Source organism: Bombina bombina, chromosome 2, assembly GCF_027579735.1.
Source record: "Bombina bombina isolate aBomBom1 chromosome 2, aBomBom1.pri, whole genome shotgun sequence".
Lineage (NCBI taxonomy): Eukaryota > Metazoa > Chordata > Amphibia > Anura > Bombinatoridae > Bombina > Bombina bombina.
This window is the reverse complement of record NC_069500.1, coordinates 229,524,761-229,548,291: the sequence shown is the minus strand read 5'-3', so window position 1 is coordinate 229,548,291 and position 23,531 is coordinate 229,524,761. Positions and strand designations below refer to the sequence as shown.

General features: G+C 40.6%; 1 protein-coding gene across 1 annotated transcript in view; it reads left to right on the top strand.

Annotated features, from left to right (window-relative positions):
* The window catches only part of LYSMD3 (LysM domain containing 3), a 35,152-nt gene extending 11,930 nt beyond the window's left edge, over positions 1–23,222 (top strand). Inside the window, exons 2-3 of the mRNA XM_053701487.1 lie at positions 12,952–13,232; positions 21,722–23,222. Coding sequence (XP_053557462.1) covers positions 12,963–13,232; positions 21,722–22,213 — 762 coding nt within the window. The 5' untranslated portion in view covers positions 12,952–12,962 and the 3' untranslated portion in view covers positions 22,214–23,222. The remainder of the gene's footprint in view (positions 1–12,951; positions 13,233–21,721) is intronic.
* Positions 23,223–23,531: the final 309 nt, after the last annotated feature.

The window sequence follows — 23,531 nt, the reverse complement described above, 5'->3', positions numbered from 1 at the left end:
CTGATGATTTTGGTAAATTGTGAATTTTCAATGGTGTTAAACCAATAAGAGTCAACCAGATGTTAAGTAAATGGAGACATCAAAATGGCATAACAAGGAACAGATTAAAGTGTTATTAAACATGGCTCAAGCTTACAAGCACTTATGTCACACAAGTAGCATAAAAAGATAACCACTCTAGGCTATATTTATTAAGTAGTGGAGGTGATGACAATAAATCATCCTGATTGGTCAAACAAGAGCAGGGGCGGCACTTCAGCCGCCTTGTGCAAAAATACATGCAGGACAACTGAGGTACAGTGCCCGCTGCCTGCTCGCTGTAAACACGGGCTGACAGATTCCCTAGCTGGTAAAATTGTCCGCCCGGCCTCTTATTTATTTGTATAGCGCCGCCAAATTCTGTAGTGCTGGGTACAATGATAGTAGTATACGATGGCAAGGATTTAACAAAACTAAACAAATATAGTACAGGAAGAGGAGGGCCCTGCTCCTCCAGCCTATGTCATTATGTTGGCCTAATCAATGCAAAGGATACCCATACAGCAATACTACAGAACTGTGTCAGTCAATATTGTCTGTTAAAGAAATATCCTTGCTGTATTTGCTTTATTAAATAAAGTAAGATACACAAAACCTCTGCAATAGCACATGTACAAAGTGTATTAAAAAAAAAATATGCCCTCAGTCGTAAATTCTGTACAATCTGAATAGCACAAATACACATAAGAAATAATAACATATCAAGAAAAAAATCATCATGTTGTAAAAAAAAATGTCTACCTAGGCATCCCCAGGGAAAACTAAAACAGCACTAGGACTGTGCCCAGAGGCAGAACTTTTTTCATTTTCTGCTATGAGAATTTTTTAGTGAAAATTTTTCTGCAGTGTCTCTAAGGAGCTGGTGTTGCTGTGTTTGGTGCCCTTACTTGGTGTGCATGAGGACAGGTTCATGTACAGCCTCGCTGATGTCTGCTGTACGTTCCCACAGTGTCAGTCTGCCTAGGAACCTGCTCCACTGTACTGCTGGGGTCTATATGCTTATTTTAGAGGGGCTGCTGCTCCATGCTTATACTGCTGATGTATAATATATAATTCCTAAAGGATGGCACTTAGTGTGTATGTGTGTGTATATATGTGTGTATGTATGTGTATATATATATATATATATATATATATATATATATATATATATATATATATATATATATATATGTGTGTATATATATATATATGTGTGTGTGTGTATATATATATATATATATATATATATATATATATATATATATATATATATATATATATATATATATATATATATATATATATATATATATATATATATATATATATATATATACAGGGAGTGCAGAATTATTAGGCAAGTTGTATTTTTGAGGATTAATTTTATTATTGAACAACAACCATGTTCTCAATGAACCCAAAAAACTCATTAATATCAAAGCTGAATAGTTTTGGAAGTAGTTTTTAGTTTGTTTTTAGTTATAGCTATTTTAGGGGGATATCTGTGTGTGCAAGTGACTATTACTGTGCATAATTATTAGGCAACTTAACAAAAAACAAATATATACCCATTTCAATTATTTATTTTTACCAGTGAAACCAATATAAAATCTCAACATTCACAAATATACATTTCTGACATTCAAAAACAAAACAAATACAAATCAGTGACCAATATAGCCACCTTTCTTTGCAAGGACACTCAAAAGCCTGCCATCCATGGATTCTGTCAGTGTTTTGATCTGTTCACCATCAACATTGCGTGCAGCAGCAACCACAGCCTCCCAGACACTGTTCAGAGAGGTGTACTGTTTTCCCTCCTTGTAAATCTCACATTTGATGATGGACCACAGGTTCTCAATGGGGTTCAGATCAGGTGAACAAGGAGGCCATGTCATTAGATTTTCTTCTTTTATACCCTTTCTTGCCAGCCACGCTGTGGAGTACTTGGACGCGTGTGATGGAGCATTGTCCTGCATGAAAATCATGTTTTTCTTGAAGGATGCAGACTTCTTCCTGTACCACTGCTTGAAGAAGGTGTCTTCCAGAAACTGGCAGTAGGACTGGGAGTTGAGCTTGACTCCATCCTCAACCCGAAAAGGCCCCACAAGCTCATCTTTGATGATACCAGCCCAAACCAGTACTCCACCTCCACCTTGCTGGCGTCTGAGTCGGACTGGAGCTCTCTGCCCTTTACCAATCCAGCCACGGGCCCATCCATCTGGCCCATCAAGACTCACTCTCATTTCATCAGTCCATAAAACCTTAGAAAAATCAGTCTTGAGATATTTCTTGGCCCAGTCTTGACGTTTTAGCTTGTGTGTCTTGTTCAGTGGTGGTCGTCTTTCAGTCTTTCTTACCTTGGCCATGTCTCTGAGTATTGCACACCTTGTGCTTTTGGGCACTTCAGTGATGTTGCAGCTCTGAAATATGGCCAAACTGGTGGCAAGTGGCATCTTGGCAGCTGTACGCTTGACTTTTCTCAGTTCATGGGCAGTTATTTTGCGCCTTGGTTTTTCCACACGCTTCTTGCGACCCTGTTGACTATTTTGAATGAAACGCTTGATTGTTCGATGATCACGCTTCAGAAGCTTTGCAATTTTAAGAGTGCTGCATCCCTCTGCAAGATATCTCACTATTTTTGACTTTTCTGAGCCTGTCAAGTCCTTCTTTTGACCCATTTTGCCAAAGGAAAGGAAGTTGCCTAATAATTATGCACACCTGATATAGGGTGTTGATGTCATTAGACCACACCCCTTCTCATTACAGAGATGCACATCACCTAATATGCTTAATTGGTAGTAGGCTTTCGAGCCTATACAGCTTGGAGTAAGACAACATGCATAAAGAGGATGATGTGGTCAAAATACTCATTTGCCTAATAATTCTGCACACAGTGTATATATACACATACTAGTCCTAAAGCCCGTTCACACGGGCCGTGTTGTGTTATATTCATTCATTCATCCTCCACTTGCCGGTCCTCGCGCTGCTTTGTTTTTGCGATCAGCTGTGCTGCCGGGTCCTCGCGCTGCTGTCGGGTGGGTGCGCGTGCGATCAGCTGCAAGAGTTTGTCTGAACTGCGCATGACGGCTTCAGACAAACTCTTGTCTTTTATAATATAGGATATATATATATATATATATATATATATATCTCTATCTATATCGTTCGTGGGAAACGGCAATCGCCAGCTAATCATCCACCAGGTGCTCGGCAGAGTAAATACATATAGTAAAGAAGAACTGGATCCAACGGACGGCCTCCGTTGTTAGATGCGATCCAAGAACAGCCGGCACACAGGAAATTTTTCAAACTCCGATTTATTCACAAAAAAGAGAAACCAGACGTTTCGGCTCTATCGTGAGCCTTTTTCAATGGTATACAGACCGGAGCTCAATGGTCTGTATACCATTGAAAAAGGCTCACGATAGAGCCGAAACGTCTGGTTTCTCTTTTTTGTGAATAAATCGGAGTTTGAAAAATTTCCTGTGTGCCGGCTGTTCTTGGATCGCATCTAACAACGGAGGCCGTCCTTTGGATCCAGTTCTTCTTTAATATATATATATATCTCGATTGACATCGTTTCAGAATAACAACCTTTTTTCCCAGTCATGTGACTGCTATTGAGAAGCAGTGCATTTATTAAAATAGCCAGTAGGTGGAGCTCTCCGCTTGTGCTGCAGCAAAGCCAAGCAATCTGAAATTAATCTGTTTAACCAGACCTGAGCTATCGAGCAGATTTCAAAGGAACAAGCTCTTCCTGTCTATAAATCAGTCCAGTTTGGAATGCATAGAAAGAACGGTTTGCAGAAAAATGCAAGTGAAGTCTGTGTTGTGTGATTATTTTATTAGGTTCATAATGCTGTTTAGCATTTAAAGTCTTCATTTCAAAGCTTTAAAAATAATGTATTAGGTTCCAGGCCCTCTCAAAATTGTCATAAGTAACACCTAACTCCCTCACTTCCCATTGACTTGCATTATAAACTGGGTTTCAATTTACAACGGTTTTGATTTACAACCATTCCTTCTGGATCCTAACCCTGGCGTAAACTGAGGGCTACCTGTGTGTGTGTGTGTGTGTGTGTATATATATATATATATAGCACACCAATAGCACAATATAATATGGATATGGTACTATAAGTGGATAATATTTTAATGGACAATTGGACATAAAACCCTTGTTTTAATTTTCTTTCATGATTTAGATAGAAGTTGAACATACTATTTTAAACAACTTTCCAATGTATTTCTATTATTTAATTTGTTTGGTTTTCTTGGTATCCATTGTTGAAAAGGATACCTAGGTAGGCTTAGGAGCTGCTGATTGCTTGGTGACCTGTGGTAAGGTAGATATGAGCAATTTAGTTAGAAAGTTAATCAATGAGAAGTTTCTTTAAAGTGCTTCTAAGTAAATCAAGCACATATGCTCATGTAAAGCAATATGCAGTTCTGTGATTTTCCACCTTAATTACTTTTTCAAATTTATATGCAAAAACAGCCTCATTTCAAATACAAGATGTGCCATATATAATCAGCGACGTGATATGTACAACAATATTCTCTATCTGTGCAGCGCACATAACAGATGTTGAGAAAATACTTTTTTTTTTTTTTTTGTATATAGAGAAGTATCATATAAACGGCCATATACAGACACCTGGTCCACTGAACTTTCACACTTCTATGTATATTTATGAAGCAGCGGATGCTGCTTATTCCTTGCGAGCCTCTTGGAAATGTAAGTTAAGAAGCAGGGGTCTTTAGACCACTGCTCCTTAACTTGTTTGCCACCTCTGAGATGGCAGACAGCAATCATCCAGATCAGATACGATCAGGATGATTGACACCCCCTGCTAGTGGCAGACTGGCCGCGAATGTGCAGGGGGCGGCATTGCACAAGCATTTCACTAGAAATTCTTGTGCATTGTTAAATGCCGACAGCGTATGCTGTCGGCATTTAGTGATGTCGGGCGGACATGATCCGCTACAGCAGATTATGTCCGTCCGACATTTTGTTAAATCATCCCCTTCATCTGAAGTTGTAATATCCCATCTGACAGATGTACTGCCCTTAGGACATATTTTGCATGCAGCTGCAATAGGCTCACTTTCACTTAGGAGGTAGTAACAATGCCACTCTTAGCGTGATGGGCGCGAGTCCTCTGTCAACGCTTGTTTCGGTTCCCGCCTTTGACAAATGGACAAAAAGGTCCCACTCCCACACAGACTCCCCACCCCTTTTTACCCTTACCTGGCCAGGCCAATATTAAAAGTTTTTCTTTTACAAGATATGACAAGTCCACGGATTTCATCCTTGTGGGATATCGCCTGGTCCTGGTCAGCAGGAAGTGGCAAAGAGCTCCACAGCAGAGCTGCCTATATAGCCCCTCCTTTCCCTCCCCCCCAGTCATTCTCTTTGCCTGTGTTAGTGATAGGAAGAGCTAAAGTGAGGTGTTTAGATTCTTCAATTAATAGTTTTTTTGTTTTTAAATGGTGCAAAATTGTACTATTTTATTTCAGAGCAGCTTCAAGTAGTCTTTTTAGACTATGGGAACTGGTGGATTTTTGTCTCCACTGTGCCTCCCAGGATTGTGCTGCGTTTGATGTACATAGTCTTAGAAAATCTTAACTAAGACTTCTCTGTTTCACAGGACCTCAGGAGGATAGGTGACACCTCTTGACACTGTGAAGTTATCATGAAGGTAAGTGCAGTTCTTTTATTCTGGGACACAGAACAGACTCTCAGATGGACTGTATTTTTACTATGCTTTGTATGGTATGTATATACAAGTAAAGCAGTGACAGAACCAGACACTCTAGCAGGCTATTACCTAGAAGCGCTGGTATGCATGTAAGGAGGACATAATGTACCTAGTTCTCTGACAAAGTTTATTAAAGAAAGCTAGGGATTATTGTGTTATATGTTACTACTAGACATGCAGGCGTGTGTGCCTTGAAGTGCTGGGAAGTTGTGTGGGGGCTGTTTTTTTCATGAGGCTGGCTGACGCAAGGGGTTAGAGAAAACGGTGTTTAGCCTATTTCGGAGTGCATATGATGTTTTGATCTCAGATTAATGGCGGATATGGGCTGTCTGAATAGAGCGTGTTGATTTAAGTCCACGAGGGCGGAGCTAGACTTTGCACACTTTCATAGCGCAGTCAGTGTATTAGTTTGGTCGTCTCAGCCTCTAGCCTGCTTTCCGGATTGCGCATTTGATTATTATTGTTCCGGTCACAGGTGCAGGTAGGAGCTGCAGCAGAGCTGCGGCAAGGTATTGAGGCTCTTTCAAATTTAGAAGCAATCTATTTTTTTATAGTTGTGGGTTATTGCCAAATCATATATACACGGTGTAAAAGGGGAAGGTGAACTTTGAGAATTTTCTCCTTTACAATACAGTAGTAATTTTTTTTTTTTTTTTTAATTTTCAATTCAAAAATAAAAAACTGATATATTTGTGATTTGAGTCCTTAAAGAAACAGTACTCAATATTTTTATTTTGCAATAGAATTCTGTGAGTGAGTAATTTTTTTGCTATGTGTTCACTTTATTAAGATGGATGAGCATAGTGCATGCCTTATGTGTTTAAATGCCATTGTGGAACCCCCTGTTACACTTTGTCCCACATGTATTACTAGGGCATTACAGTGTAAAGAGCAAATTTTCTTATCTTATGATAATAATGATTGTACTCAGAATGATGAGGTTCAGGATAAAGTTCAATCCCAAGCGTCTCAGCCCATAACGCCCACACAGGCGACGCCATGTTCTTCATCGGTGTCTGCATCATTCACTCTGCAGGATATGGCTACTGTTATGTCCTCAACCCTGACTGAGGTGTTATCTAAGTTACCAGTACTTCAGGGTAAACGTAATAGAATAGAAACCCAGGTAGTCCAGGCGACTTCTGATTCCTTGATGGCGATCTCCAATCTTCCCTCCCAGGACTCTGAAAGGGGGGGGGGGGTAGGAAGGTTTTATCAGAAGGAGAATTGTCTGACTCCTGACTCAGGTAGTGCATTATCCAAGGCAGATTCGGACGTGATATCCTTCAGATTTAAACTTGAACACCTTTGCCTGTTAATGCGGGAGGTTTTGTTAACTCTGGACAACTGTGACTCTATTGTAGTTCCTGCAGAGAAATTGTGTAAGATAGACAGACAGATATTTGGAGGTTCCTACTTACGCTGATGGTTTTTATCTGATTCTTAAAATAATTTCGGAAATTATTAACAAGGAATGTGAAAGGCCAGGTATACATTTTTCTCCTTCCCCTATATTTAAGAAAATGTATCCTTTACCTGACACCGTTAGGGATGTTTGGCAAACGATTCCTAAGGTGGAGGGAGCTATTTCTACTCTAGCTAAGCGTACGACTATTCCTTCAAGGACAGTATGGATAAAAATTTGGAGGGTCTTCTAAAGAAGCTGTTTGTTCATCAGGGGTTTCTATTGCAACCAACGGTCTGCATTGTACCTGTTACAACTGTGGCTGCCTTTTGGTTTGATGCCCTAGAAGAGTCTGTTAAGACTGAGACTCATTTGGAGGAATAATTGGATAGAATCAAGGCCCTTAAACTAGCCAAATCCTTTGTTATGGACGCCGCCTTTCAGATTGCCAAGTTGGCGGCTAAGAATGCAGGTTTGGCCATTGTAGCACGCAGAGCATTATGGTTGAAATCTTGGTCTGCGGATGTATCCTCTGAAAGGAATAGCTAATAGCTTAGATTTAAAGGAAAGACTTTATTTGGGCCTGAATTGAAAGAGATTATCTCTGACATTACAGGAGGTAAGGGTCATCTCCTCCCTCAGGACAAGACGTCCAAACAAAGGAGACAGAGTAATTTTCGTTTCTTTCGAAATTTCAAAGGTGTCCCTTCCTCTTCCTCTAAACAGGAAGGGAACTTCGCACAGTCCAAGCCCGTCTGGAGACCCAATCAGACTTGGAACAAGAATAAACAACCCAAGAAGCCTGCTGCTGCTCCCAAGACAGCATGAAGGGACGGCCCCCGGTCCCGGACCGGACCTAGTAGGGGGCAGACTTTCTCTCTTTGTCCAGGCTTGGATAAGAGATGTTCAGGATCCCTGGACACTAGAAATAGTGTCTCAGGGGTACCAACTGGAGTTCAAAAATTCCCTTTCGAGGGGAAGGTTTCTTCTTTCACGATTGTCTGTAGACCAGATAAAAAAAGAGGCGTTCTTACGTTGTGGAAAAGACCTCTCTACCATGGGAGTAATTTGTCCCGTTCCAATACAGGGACAGGGGTTTTACTCAAATCTTTTCGTGGTCCCCAAAAAAAGAGGGAACGTTCAGACCCATTTTAGATCTCAAGAGTCTAAACAAGTTTCTCAGACTCCCATCCTTCAAGATGGAGACAATTCGGACAATTCTTCCATTGATCCAGGAGGGTCAATATATTACTACCGTGGATTTAAAGGATGCATATCTTCACATTCCTATCCACAGAGATCATCACAAGTTTCTAAAGTTTGCCTTCCTGGACAAACATTTTCAGTTTGTGGCACTTCCTTTCGGGTTGGCCACGGCACCCAGAATTTTCACGAAAGTTCTAGGGTCCTTACTAGCGGGTCTCAGACCGCGGGGCATTGCAGTGGCGCCTTATCTAGACGATATTCTAATCCAGGCGTCGTTGTTTCAACTGACAAAGTCCCATACAGACATGGTTCTGTCCTTTCTAAGGACTCATGGGTGGAAGGTGAATCTAGAAAAGAGTTCACTAATTCCACAGACAAAGGTTCCTTTCCTGGGAACTCTAATAGATTCCGTATCCATGAAAATCTTTTTGACGGAAGTCAGAATGTTAAAGATTCTGGAGACATGCCGAACCCTTCAGACCACTCCTTGGCCATCAGTGGCTCAGTGCATGGAGGTAATTGGATTGATGGTGGCAGCAATGGACGACATTCCGTTTGCGCGTTTTCTTCTCAGACCTCTACAACTGAGCATGCTCAGATAGTGGAATGGAGATTATGCAAATTTGTCTCCTCAGATAGATCTGGATCAGGAGACAAGAGACTCTCTTCTTTGGTGGTTGTCGCCGGATCATCTGTCCCAAGGGACGTGCTTCCGCAGACCCACATGGGTGATAGTGACAACGGATGCCAGTCTACTAGGATGGGGGGCTGTTTGGAGTTCCCTGAAGGCTCAGGGAGTGTGGACTCGAGCGGAGTCTCTACTTCCCATAAAAATTCTGGAATTGAGAGCGATATTCAATGCGCTTCAAGCTTGGCCTCAATTGGCATCGGCCAAATTCATCCGATTTCAGTTGGACAACATCACGACTGTGGCTTACATCAATCATCAGGGAGGAACAAGGAGTTCCTTGGCGATGACAGAAGTATCCAAGATAATTCGGTGGGCGGAGGCTCACTCTTGTTATCTGTCAGCAATTTACATCCCAGGAGTCGACAACTGGGAAGCGGATTTTTTGAGCAGACAGACGTTTCATCCGGGGGGAATGGGAACTTTACCCGAAGGTCTTTGCTACCCTGATTCTCAGGTGGGGCAGACCGGAATTGGATCTGATGGCATCTCGACAGAATGCCAAGCTTCCAAGGTACGGATCCAGGTCCAGGGATCCTCAGGCCGAACTGATAGATGCCTTGGCAGTGCCTTGGTCTTTCAACCTAGCTTTTGTGTTCCAGCCGTTTGCTCTCCTTTCCCGGTTGATTGCTCAAATCAAACAGGAGAGGGCATCAGTGATTCTCATCGCTCCTCCGTGGCCTCGCAGGACTTGGTATACTGATCTGGTGGACATGTCCTCTCTGCCGCCATGGAAGCTTCCATTGCGGCAGGACCTTCTCATTCAGGGACCCTTCCTTCATCTGAATCTGGTTTCTCTGCAGCTGACTGCTTGGAGATTGAACGCTTGATTTTATCTAAGCGAGGGTTCTCTGATTCTGTCATTGATACCTTAATCCAGGCACGTAAGCCTGTTACTAGAAAGAGTTAACATAAGATATGGTGTAAATATCTTTATTGGTGCGAATCCAAGGGCTGCTCATGGAGTAGAGTTAGGATTCCCAGGATTTTATCTTTTCTCCAAGAAGGATTGGAGAAAGGGTTGTCAGCAAGTTCCTTAAAGGGACAGATTTCTGCTTTGTCCATTTTGCTACACAAACGTCTGGCAGATGTTCCAGATGTTCAATCTTTTTGTCAGGCTCTGACTAGAATCAGGCCTGTGTTTAGACCAATTGCTCCTCCTTGGAGTTTGAATTTAGTTCTTAAAGTTCTTCAAGGGGTTCCGTTTGAACCCATGCATTCAATAGATATTAAGTTATTATCTTGGAAAGTTTTATTTTTGGTTGCCATTTCTTCTGCTCGCAGAGTTTCTGAGCTTTCGGCTTTACAATGTGATCCACCTTACCTTATATTCCATGCGGATAAGGTGGTGTTAAGTACCAAACCTGGTTTTCTTCCTAAGGTTATTTCTAACAAGAATATTAATCAGGAAATTGTTGTTCCTTCTTCTAAGAAGTTTGTGCCTTAAATTTTATTTGCAGGCGACTAAGGATTTTCGTCAAACATCTTCTTTGTTTGTGGTTTTTCCTGGGAAACGTAGGGGTCAGAAAGCTACGGCTGCCTCTTTCTTTTTGGCTGAAGAGTATCATCCGTTTGGCATACGAGACTGCTGGACAGTAGCCTCCTGAAAGAATTACGGCTCATTCTACTAGGGCTGTGGCTTCCTCATTGGCATTTAAAAATGATGCTTCTGTTGAACAGATTTGCAAGGCTGCAACTTGGTCGTCTCTTCATACTTTTACAAATTTGATACATTTGCTTCTTCTGAGGCTGTTTTTGGGAGAAAGGTTCTTCAAGCAGTGGTGCCTTCCGTTTAGGTTCCTGTCTTGTCCCTCCCTTTCATCCGTGTCCTATAGCTTTGGTATTGTATCCCACAAGTAAGGATGAAATCCTTGGACTCGTCATATCTTGTAAAAGAAAAGGAAATTTATGCCTACCTGATAAATTGAATTCTTTTACAATATGACGAGTCCACGGCCCACCCTGTTATTTTCATTTACCTTCAGTCACCTCTGCTCCTTGGCCTTTCCTTTCTCTTCCTAACTTCGGTCGAATGACTGGAGGGGGAGGGAAGGGAGGGGCTATATATGCAACTCTGCTGTGGAGCTTTTTGCCACTTCCTGCTGACCAGGAGGCGATATACCACAAGTAAGGATGAAATCCGTGGACTCGTCATATCGTAAAAGAAATAAAATTATCAGGTAAGCATAAATTTCCTTTTTTTAAAGCTGAGTGAGTCTAGAGAATGGAGGAGTCCAGGACACTGGGAGTGTTTAATATGAGACATACAACTTTGGGGCAGCCCCACTCAAACAGGACGGGTGGCAACCCTTAGGCCGTTACATGGCCCTTTTTCTAATTTCTTACACAAGTGTCATTATGTTGCAGTAACCTGATATTTTACAGAGCCATATAAACATACAGTTTCTTCCACCTACGTCTTTATGCCACTGGTTTTCAAACCTGTCCTCAAGCCTCCCTAACATGCCAGATTTTCAGGATTTCCTTGGGTGAGAGCAGGCAAAATATTTGTTTACTAATCAGCTGTTTATTTAACCTGTGCTCTAGTTCAGATATCCTCAAAATCTGGCCTGTTAGGGAGGCCCAAGGACAAGTTTGAAAACCAGTTATTTATGCCATAACATTATCTGTATTGCTACTATGTAGTTCCTGCTTTGAAAGTAACATTTGTTTTTCCATATGCAATAAATAGTAAGCATCCAGATCACATTTGTACGGCAAAATCGACTATATTATAGGCAATCCTTTTTAAATTGTTTAATTAAACCAAATTGTACAGCTTTGGGAAAACTATTGCTAGGCAATTTGGAATAAAAAAGGGAGTTAAAAAGGAAGCTTTAACAGTTGGTCCCTTTAATAATCCTAATTGCAGTTTTTAACAGTACTATAGTCATTGTTCTGCTTCTAACTTCATAGGCTTACTCAAGAAGTTTGGCTTCAGTTCTACTAATTGGACAGCCACCTTGTATATATGTGCAGCTTTGCAAGCCAAGGTCAGCTGCTGCATAAGCAGTCAGGAACCAGGTGTCAATATCAGAGCAGTGTGCAGGAGTTTAGTCAGGGTTTAGGCCAGGTTCTGGAGCCAGTAAATCAGTCTGGAGCCAGGTTTTAAAGTACTGTACAGGGAAGAACCAGAAGAATACTGGTGCCTTTACATAACTGAGAATTTGTAAAATAAGAATTAAAAAATACAGAAATGTACAAATTACTTTTGCGCTTTATAGTACTGTTTAAAACGGATGTTCAACTTTGTTTCAAAGTGTTTGATAGCCAGTTTCACAGAACATAGTTCTATTTATTTTCTATTTTGTTTATGAAAGAGTAGCAGTTGAAGGGGTAATTATAGTCAAAAAATGACATGCTCTAATTTGTTAGAGGTTATAAATGTAATACTAGAAAACCTGCACCTCTGTGTTTAACCTCTGCAAAAGGGTTAAATAAATTATTGCAGTACAGCTCAGGACCTTCAGATCACTGCAGACCCAATCGGCAGCACTAGTTGCACAGTAGTGTTGTGTTACTATCGCTACTGAGTGGATAAGAAGCAGTTTCTCTGAAGGTCCCAAGCTGTACTTAAGACTAGCAACCCTGCACATGGATAAATATTGAAGGAAAAAAGTTTGTGTGCAACGTCCCTTTTAAATAACATATTAAGAAGAACTATGTTAGTGTTAATTTGGTTTAGCCCAAATAGTAATATGCCATGCCACGCCACATATGTTTAACAGTATACATTTAAATTATTTAGAAAGCAAACATTGTTTGAACCTTTATATATTTTGTCAAGACAAGAAGAAAATGTATTATGCAATTTCAAGAGCTTTTTATGTTATGTTAATGTATACTGCCTACTTTGTCTCTAGGTGTTCTGAAAATGGCTGGCAGTATTCCGACTCGAAGTTACATGAAGCCAACATCTGTCTCCTCTAGTGCAAGTGGACACAACTACCACTTTGCAAATATGTCAAATTCAGAAAATGATATATTGGAAGATGATATTGACGAGTATGAACTGCGGCCTCGCGGGAGAGAGAAAACGAGAAGAAGCACGTCAAAAGAACGTCTTGATGATATTGTTTTTATTAGCAAGGACATAAACGAGGGGGATACATTAAATTTCATAGCACTTCAGTACTGCTGTACGGTAAGTAGTGATTTTTTTTGTATAGATATTAAAGCTCAGTTTGCTTAGGAATATTGCTGTACCTCTCTGGCGAGGCTCAGTGAAGGCCGAAGCGATCGTCTCGGGTTGCCATATTCCTTGTTCAGAGGGGAATTGCCTGGTATTTTGGCACTGGACTGACCTTAATAGGCGGGATCAGACTGATACTACAGGAAAGTTCTACTCTATGAAAAACATTACTGGGCTAAAACGAAGCTGCACCGAGGTGGTAACTCGCCATAGAACAAGTTATTAAGCTGGTTGTTCATTCCTGAGTGTGTGCTTCTCTCTGTGTGTATTATATCTTGCAACATAAGAGGCAGTGGTTATCAATCCGCTGCTTCCTACACTCTTGGTGGCGGATTTAAATCACCCTGAATGCGCTCGTTGGGGATGATTGACAGGCCCTTGTGTAATGGTACGTACAGGCTTCGCTGCCCTTTCATTGTGAACCTATGCAGACAGATTCTCTTATTGAGAACCTTGTCCGCATGGCCTTTAAAACATTGGGCCAAAAAACGTCACTTTCCTCTATACCCACCACTCTTTCACCTCTGTTACAAAATTCATACTTTCCTGTGGGCTACAATGTCATGATATAAAAAGACCTAATGCTGTCCATGAATTAATTCTTTCCCCAATCTATTCTCACATGCGATAAAATAAACTGGAAATTTAACAACTAGGACTGGTGGAGATTAGCCATCAATTTAGGTATCATCAATAGTGATTTTCATCTTGGGACAAATGAAAGCTAAAAGAGACCTCTTTCTTTAAAGCCCTATGTAATTTCAGCCATGTAACAAGAGGCATACTTTCCTAATATCATAAGTTTCTGTTAAAACATAAGTATTGTAATCCTTCATCATATGTTAGAGCATGGTAAGTAGAAATGAATATCCACATGTCTCTTAAGGGAAGTTTTATTTTGCCATAGCTCCTCTGACTGGCTCCCAAGTATGATGTTTCATGCTCCAACATATGACTGCATGTTAAACAATTATTTTAACTGGCGCAACAAATATCGGTCTTATGATTGTAAAAGGTTGTGTTCTGTTAATAGCTGCAGGGTTTTGTATACAAACCCTTGCAGTTTCAGGATTTTGTGAAGTGAAAAATCTAAATGTTGACTTTATTTAAAGTTTGCATATATAATTGGGGCTTGATAAATATGCTCACAATTTAAGAGCCCCTCAAATTGAGACCTATATTAGAACTTATATCCACGATTAACTTTTTTTAGTTGTCAGTATCACACAGTGATTTAATATCTCTGTGTTTACTATCCCAGAATACTGATTTAACCCCATTATATTTACAATATACAGAGTAGTCACTTATTAACCCTCACAAAAGTTTTTTTTTTTTTTTAGTTTTACTTTCCCTCTTAATATTTGTAATAAATTATTTTAACACACTTTGCATTGTTAACAACATTAAAGAAACATTAAAATTTAATTTTTATTTTGCATCCAAGAAATACTCTACTTACTTAGAAATATTGCAATTATTTAGAGATGATACAATTCTGAATCATTTGACATTTTAAGTAATATTGCACAGGGGTCGTGTACTCACTGCTGTTGTATACTATACATACATATATTATTAGTATTAGTCCAGTAGTTTAATATCAAAGTAACGAGCATTGTAGTATGCAGTAATTATTTTCTATTAGAAGAGAGATTTTCCTCTCTTCCTCAGGTCTGAAGCAATACTGATTAAAATTATAGAATTGTTCAATTATGTCTTTAGAAAGAAGGGGGGGATAGCAGTTGGAAGAGATCTGGGAGAGGAGTTTCAGGGTGTCGTACAATAAACAAAAAAAATGAATTAAAGCACAACACTGACTCCTTTTAGTAGTTGCATACAACCCTGTTCTGGAGAACATAAGCAAAATCATAAAATATCTACAGCCACTGCTTAAAGAGGACAGACCAACCCCCCATCATTGTTTTAAAAGGATCTGACCTTTAAATCCTTTATTAACTTAATTTCTGCAGTGTCCTTTACTTCCTGTCCAAGCCCCTCAAGGAGGGGAGGAGGCCTCAACAGGAAGGCAAAGGTATAGTGTTTATTTCTCTTGTTAAGTGTATCCAGTCCACGGATCATCCATTACTTGTGGGATATTCTCCTTCCCAACAGGAAGTTGCAAGAGGATCACCCACAGCAGAGCTGCTATATAGCTCCTCCCCTAACTGTCATATCCAGTCATTCTCTTGCAAGCCTCAACCAAGATGGAGGTCGTAAGAGGAGTGTGGTGTTTTATACTTAGTTTATTCTTCAATCAAAAGTTTGTTATTTTTAAATGGTGCCGGAGTGTACTGTTTATCTCAGGCAGTATTTAGAAGAAGAATCTGCCTGCGTTTTCTATGATCTTAGCAGAAGTAACTAAGATCCATGGCTGTTATCACATATTCTGAGGAGTGAGGTAACTTCAGAGAGGGAATGGCGTGCAGGTTTTCCTGCAATAAGGTATGTGCAGTTAATATTTTTCTAGGGATGGAATTTGCTAGAAAATGCTGCTGATACCGAACTAATGTAAGTAAAGCCTTAAATGCAGTGATAGCGACTGGTATCAGGCTTATTAATAGAGATACATACTCTTATAAAAATGTAATATAAAACGTTTGCTGGCATGTTTAATCGTTTTTATATGTATTTGGTGATAAAACTTATTGGGGCCTAGTTTTTTTTCCACATGGCTGGCTTGAATTTTGCCTAGTAACAGTTTCCTTAGGCTTTCCACTGTTGCAATATGAGTGGGAAGGGCCTATTTTAGTGCTTTTCTGTGCAGATAAAATTACTGACACAGAAATCCAGCTTCTTCCTGCATGATCCAGGACATCTCTGGAGGGCTCAAAAGGCTTCAAAGTCGTTTTTGAGGGAGGTAAAAAGCCACAGTAGAGCTGTGGCAGTTGTTGTGACTGTTTGAAAAAAGAAAAAAAAAAGTTTGTCTTATTATTCAGTTTTGGGTATTAAGGGGTTAATCATCCATTTGCAAGTGGGTGCAATGCTCTGCTAACTTGTTACATACACTGTAAAAATTTCGTTAGTGTAACTGCCTTTTTTCACTGTTATTTCAAATTTTGACAAAATTTGTGTTTCTTAAAGGTGCAGTAACGTTTTTTTATATTGTTTGTAAACTTGTTTAAAGTGTTTTCCAAGCTTGCTAGTCTCATTGCTAGTCTGTTTAAACATGTCTGACACAGAGGAAACTACTTGTTCATTATGTTTGAAAGCCATGGTGGAGCCCCATAGGAGAATGTGTACTAAATGTATTGCTTTCACCTTAAACAGTAAAGATCAGTCTTTAACTATAAAAGAATTATCACCAGAGGGTTCTGTCGAGGGGGAAGTTATGCCGACTAACTCTCCCCACGTGTCAGACCCTTCGCCTCCCGCTCAGGGGATGCACGTTAATATGGCGCCAATTACATCAGGGACGCCCATAGCGATTACCTTGCAGGACATGGCTGCAATCATGAATAATACCCTGTCAGAGGTATTATCCAGGTTGCCTGAATTAAGAGGCAAGCGTGATTGCTCTGGGGTTAGAAATACAGAGCGCGCAGATGCTGTAAGGGCCATGTCTGATACTGCGTCACAATATGCAGATCATGAGGACGGAGAGCTTCAGTCTGTGGGTGACATCTCTGATTCGGGGAAACCTGATTCAGAGATTTCTAATTTTAAATTTAAGCTTGAGAACCTCAGTGTGTTGCTTGGGGAGGTATTAGCTGCTCTGAATGACTGTAACACAGTTGCAGTACCAGAGAAATTGTGTAGGGTGGATAAATACTATGCGGTACCGGTGTGTACTGATGTTTTTCCTATACCTAAAAGGCTTACAGAAATTATTAGCAAGGAGTGGGATAGACCGGGTGTGCCTTTTTCCCCACCTCCTATATTTAGAAAAATGTTTCCAATAGACGCCACTACACGGGACTTATGGCAGACGGTCCCTAAGGTGGAGGGAGCAGTTTCTACTTTAGCAAAGCGTACTACTATCCCGGTTGAGGACAGTTGTGCTTTTTCAGATCCAATGGATAAAAAATTGGAGGGTTACCTTAAGAAAATGTTTATTCAACAAGGTTTTATTTTACAGCCCCTTGCATGCATTGCGCCTGTCACGGCCGCGGCGGCATTCTGGTTTGAGGCCCTGGAAGAGGCCATCCATACAGCTCCAATGACTGAAATTATTGACAAGCTTAGAACACTTAAGCTAGCTAACTCATTTGTTTCTGATGCCATTGTTCATTTGTCTAAACTAACGGCTAAGAATTCCGGATTCGCCATCCAAGCGCGTAGGGCGCTATGGCTTAAATCCTGGTCAGCTGACGTGACTTCGAAGTCTAAATTACTCAACATTCCTTTCAAGGGGCAGACCTTATTCGGGCCTGGTTTGAAGGAAATTATTGCTGACATTACTGGTGGTAAGGGTCACACCCTTCCTCAGGACAGGGCCAAAGCAAAGGCCAAACAGTCTAATTTTCGTGCCTTTCGAAATTTCAAGGCAGGTGCAGCATCAACTTCCTCCGCCTCAAAACAAGAGGGAACTGTTGCTCAATCTAAGCAGGCCTGGAAACCTAACCAGTCCTGGAACAAAGGCAAGCAGGCCAGAAAGCCTGCTGCTGCCTCTAAGACAGCATGAAGGAACGGCCCCCCTATCCGGCGACGGATCTAGTAGGGGGCAGACTTTCTCTCTTCGCCCAGGCATGGGCAAGAGATGTTCAGGATCCCTGGGCGTTGGAGATCATATCTCAGGGATATCTTCTGGACTTCAAAGCTTCCCCTCCACAAGGGAGATTTCATCTTTCAAGGCTATCTGCAAATCAGATAAAAAAAGAGGCATTCCTACTCTGTGTGCAAGACCTCCTAGTTATGGGAGTGATCCATCCAGTTCCGCGGACGGAACAAGGACAGGGTTTTTATTCGAATCTGTTTGTGGTTCCCAAAAAAGAGGGAACCTTCAGACCAATTTTGGATCTAAAGATCTTAAACAAATTCCTCAGAGTTCATCTTTCAAAATGGAAACTATTCGGACCATCCTACCCATGATCCAAGAAGGTCAGTACATGACCACAGTGGACTTAAAGGATGCCTACCTTCACATACCGATTCACAAAGATCATCATCAGTTTCTAAGGTTTGCCTTTCTAGACAGGCATTACTAATTTGTAGCTATTCCCTTCGGGTTGGCTACAGCCCCGAGAATCTTTACAAAGGTTCTGGGCTCACTTCTGGCGGTTCTAAGACCGCGAGGCATAGCGGTGGCTCCGTATCTAGACGACATCCTGATACAGGCGTCAAGCTTTCAAGTTGCCAAGTCTCATACAGAGATAGTTCTGGCATTTCTGAGGTCGCACGGGTGGAAAGTGAACGAGGAAAAGAGTTCTCTATCCCCACTCACAAGAGTATCCTTCTTAGGGACTCTTATAGATTCTGTAGAAATGAAAATGTACCTGACGGAGTCCAGGTTATCAAAACTTCTAAATGCTTGCTGTGTTCTTCACTCCATTCCGCGCCCTTCGGTAGCTCAGTGTATGGAGGTAATCGGCTTAATGGTAGCGGCAATGGACATAGTGCCATTTGCGCGCCTTCATCTCAGACCGCTGCAATTATGCATGCTGAGTCAGTGGAATGGGGATTACACAGATTTGTCCCCTCTGCTAAATCTGGATCAAGAGACCAGAGATTCTCTTCTCTGGTGGTTGTCTCGGGTACACCTGTCCAAGGGTATGACCTTTCGCAGGCCAGAGTGGACAATTGTAACAACAGATGCCAGCCTTCTAGGTTGGGGTGCAGTGTGGAATTCCCTGAAGGCACAGGGATTGTGGACTCAGGAGGAGAAACTCCTTCCAATAAATATTCTGGAACTGAGAGCGATATTCAATGCTCTTCTGGCTTGGCCTCAGTTAGCAACACTGAGGCTCATCAGATTTCAGTCGGACAACATCACAACTGTGGCTTACATCAACCATCAAGGGGGCACCAGGAGTTCCCTAGCGATGTTAGAAGTATCAAAAATAATTCGCTGGGCAGAGTAACACTCTTGCCACCTGTCAGCAATCCATATCCCAGGCGTGGAGAACTGGGAAGCGGATTTTCTAAGTCGTCAGACTTTCCATCCGGGGGAGTGGGAACTCCATCCGGAGGTGTTTGCTCAGTTGATTCATCGTTGGGGCAAACCAGAGTTGGATCTCATGGCGTCTCGCCAGAAAGCCAAGCTTCCTTGTTACGGATCCAGGTCCAGGGACCCAGAAGCGACGCTGATAGATGCTCTAGCAGCGCCTTGGTTCTTCAACCTGGCTTATGTGTTTCCACCGTTTCCTCTGCTCCCTCAACTGATTGCCAAAATCAAACAGGAGAGAGCATCAGTGATTCTGATAGCACCTGCGTGGCCACGCAGGACTTGGTATGCAGACCTAGTGGACATGTCATCCTTTCCACCATGGACTGTGCCTCTAAGACAGGACCTTCTGATACAAGGTTTTTTCAATCATCCAAATCTAATTTCTCTGAGACTGACTGCATGGAGATTGAACGCTTGATTCTATCAAAGCGTGGCTTCTCCGAGTCAGTCATTGATACTTTAATACAGGCACGAAAGCCTGTTACCAGGAAAATCTACCACAAGATATGGAGTAAATATCTTTATTGGTGTGAATCCAAGAATTACTCATGGAGTAAGGTTAGGATTCCTAGAATATTGTCTTTTCTCCAAGAGGGCTTGGACAAAGGATTATCAGCTAGTTCCTTAAAGGGACAGATTTCTGCTCTGTCTATTCTTTTGCACAAGCGTCTGGCAGAGGTTCCAGACGTCCAGGCATTTTGCCAGGTTTTGGTTAGAATTAAGCCTGTGTTTAAACCTGTTGCTCCCCCGTGGAGCTTAAACTTGGTTCTTAAGGTTCTTCAAGGAGTTCCGTTTGAACCCCTTCATTCCATTGATATCAAACTTTTATCTTGGAAAGTTCTGTTTTTGATGGCTATTTCCTCGGCTCGGAGAGTCTCTGAGCTATCTGCCTTACAATGTGATTCTCCTTATCTGATTTTTCATGCAGATAAGGTAGTTCTGCGTACCAAACCTGGGTTTTTACCTAAGGTAGTTTCTAACAAGAATATCAATCAAGAGATTGTTGTTCCATCGTTGTGCCCTAATCCTTCTTCAAAGAAGGAACGTCTTTTACATAATCTGGACGTAGTCCGTGCCTTGAAGTTTTACTTGCAAGCTACTAAGGATTTTCGTCAAACATCTTTCCTGTTTGTCGTTTACTCTGGACAGAGGAGAGGTCAAAAAGCTTCGGCAACCTCTCTTTCCTTTTGGCTTCGGAGCGTAATACGCCTAGCCTATGAGACTTGCTGGACAGCAGCCCCCTGAAAGGATTACAGCTCATTCTACTAGAGCTGTGGCTTCCACCTGGGCCTTCAAAAATGAGGCCTCTGTTGAACAGATTTGCAAGGCTGCGACTTGGTCTTCGCTTCACACTTTTGCAAAGTTTTACAAATTTGATACTTTGCTTCTTCGGAGGCTGTGTTTGGGAGAAAGGTTCTTCAGGCAGTGGTTCCTTCCGCTTAATCCTGCCTTGTCCCTCCCATCATCCGTGTACTTTAGCTTTGGTATTGGTATCCCACAAGTAATGGATGATCCGTGGACTGGATACACTTAACAAGAGAAAACATAATTTATGCTTACCTGATAAATTTATTTCTCTTGTAGTGTATCCAGTCCACGGCCCGCCCTGTCCTTTTAAGGCAGGTCTAAATTTTAATTAAACTACAGTCACCACGGCACCCTATGGTTTCTCCTTTCTCTGTTTGTTTTCGGTCGAATGACTGGATATGACAGTTAGGGGAGGAGCTATATAGCAGCTCTGCTGTGGATGATCCTCTTGCAACTTCCTGTTGGGAAGGAGAATATCCCACAAGTAATGGATGATCTGTGGACTGGATACACTACAAGAGAAATAAATTTATCAGGTAAGCATAAATTATGTTTTTCAAGCGTTGCGAGGAGACACCATAAAATTGCTCTGGTCAGTTCATTGCCCATGATCAAAATAGGAGTTCTGCTGCAAAAAATGATGTAACCTAAAATGTCATTGATTAGCTGTGGACAGGGGCTAGACTGAGAATTTCTAATTGTTCAATTTGCAAGAAAAAAAGTTTTTTTTTTTGTTTTAACAGTCTTTCTTTTTATGTTTACTTAAAAGTAAAGTAATAATTGTTGTTACTAAAGACGAACTGTTTTATATACCTTGTGATATATGTTTATAGAGTGTGTCAAGATTGATATAGCACCCTTGTTTAGAGTCCCCAAGACACTCCTTGATGCCCCTAAATTGATGGGCTCCTAGGTTCTGAACAAATGTGTTGACCTACAATATGTTACACAGAGTTAGCCATTAAAATAAATAAAAAATATATTTATAAATATATTACAATTTAAAATCTATGTATATTTTCTACAGGTTGCGGATCTCAAGAGGTACAACAACTTCATTAACGATCAGGACTTCTTTGCATTGAGGTCTATAAAAATTCCAGTGAAGAGATTTAGTGTTTTGACTGAGACTCATTTATCGCCAAAGGGAAAAACTTCAAGAACTATGTCATTCCAGCCTTCACCAGGACTCCAAGACAGTATTTCTGCTGTTGATCCACTCTCTTCAGTGAGTGCAGATAGTTTTCTACAAGAGGTAGACAGAGACATTGAGCAAGTAGTGAGGTGCACAAATACCAAAAAAGACAATTTACAGGAAGTTGTTTCTGCCTTAGATCAAGAGCTACATTTTGAACCTGAGCACAAACCAGTTAAACCAAAAGATCCGTATTATGGTGCAGACTGGGGAATTGGCTGGTGGACCGCTGTTGTTATAATGGTGTTAGTGGGAATAGTCACACCTTTGCTCTATTTTCTGTATTATGAGGTTTTGATGAAACGGAATTACACATTACACTAAAATCTGTCCTCAGAATCAGGAGCGCTCTTACACATTTATTACAAGAAAAAGGACTAATATAAATATTGGAGTGTAATTTCCTTGCAGTGCAAGGGTTACATGATGCAAAGCAATCTGCATATCTGTGCCTACCATTAACATTGTCAGCAGTGAATGTATTTTAACATGGCAGCCATATTTTAAACTGTTTGTCACTGTCCTTGTGATTTTATGTAGCACACTATGAGCTTTTTTTAAATTGTTCTGTTCAAGAACACTTAAGTTGTAACATGGGAGACTATTGCAATTCATTCAGTCTGCATATTGCAGACTTTTGCACATGATGCGTAAATCTTTGACCACTTGGTTGCTAGAGAGAGAGATTTAATTAAATAGTAATTAAAACACTGGTTGCTAGAGAGAGAGATTTAATTAAATAGTAATTAAAACACAATTTTCTCTGATAACCAAGGGGTTAAGGTTTACTTTATTACAGGGAGAACTGTAGATTGGGGTCATCTTTGCTAGTTTCTGTGCAATTTACAGTTCCAAATAGTCCGTAAGACTTTTAGTATCGTCAAACTGTTTTGAATGCTTTTATCATGCATTTTGATAATCATGTAATTGATGCAATGAATGCAAAAAACACTAAGTATTACTTTTAAAAAACAAATATTGGATAAATAGGAAGTTGTATAACAGTGTTATTGTTCTAGTTATTAATAACCACACACACAACTTTTGTTGTACTTTTTTTTTAAATATATCCATGTTAGGCAAGACGGTGTCATCTATATTCAATACATCTGTATGTATATAACTTGAATAATGTGTTTATCATTTAGACAAAGGTGACTTTCACTATGACCGCAATAATAGTGTTTTCAGAATAATTATGCTGCTGTGTGTGAAATAGAAATATATACACTTACATACATAATATGTTGTCATGCTAGTGAATAAGAATTTTTTTTGTGCTACTTTTGTAGCCAAAGTAAACTTGAATCAATTTACTTAGTATTGTATTGAACTCACAAGTTGCATTCTATCATTTTAAGGTATTGGTAGTTCAATACATTCTTGGCCACCTAGTGGTATTAGCTTAATTATGGCTGTATGTTAAAGGGACAGTAAACCTTGTGTAAAATGGTACATAGTTCTGCACTTTGTTCAGAATTATATATCATAGGGATAGTGTTTAATTTTAAAAATATTTATGTCCTCTTCTACGCAACAGTTTATTTCATTATTATTAACAATCACGTCACAGGCTTGCTCTCTTATCACACTGCACAAGATCACATTGTTCAACTAAATGTAGTGCGCTTCCCACACTAGA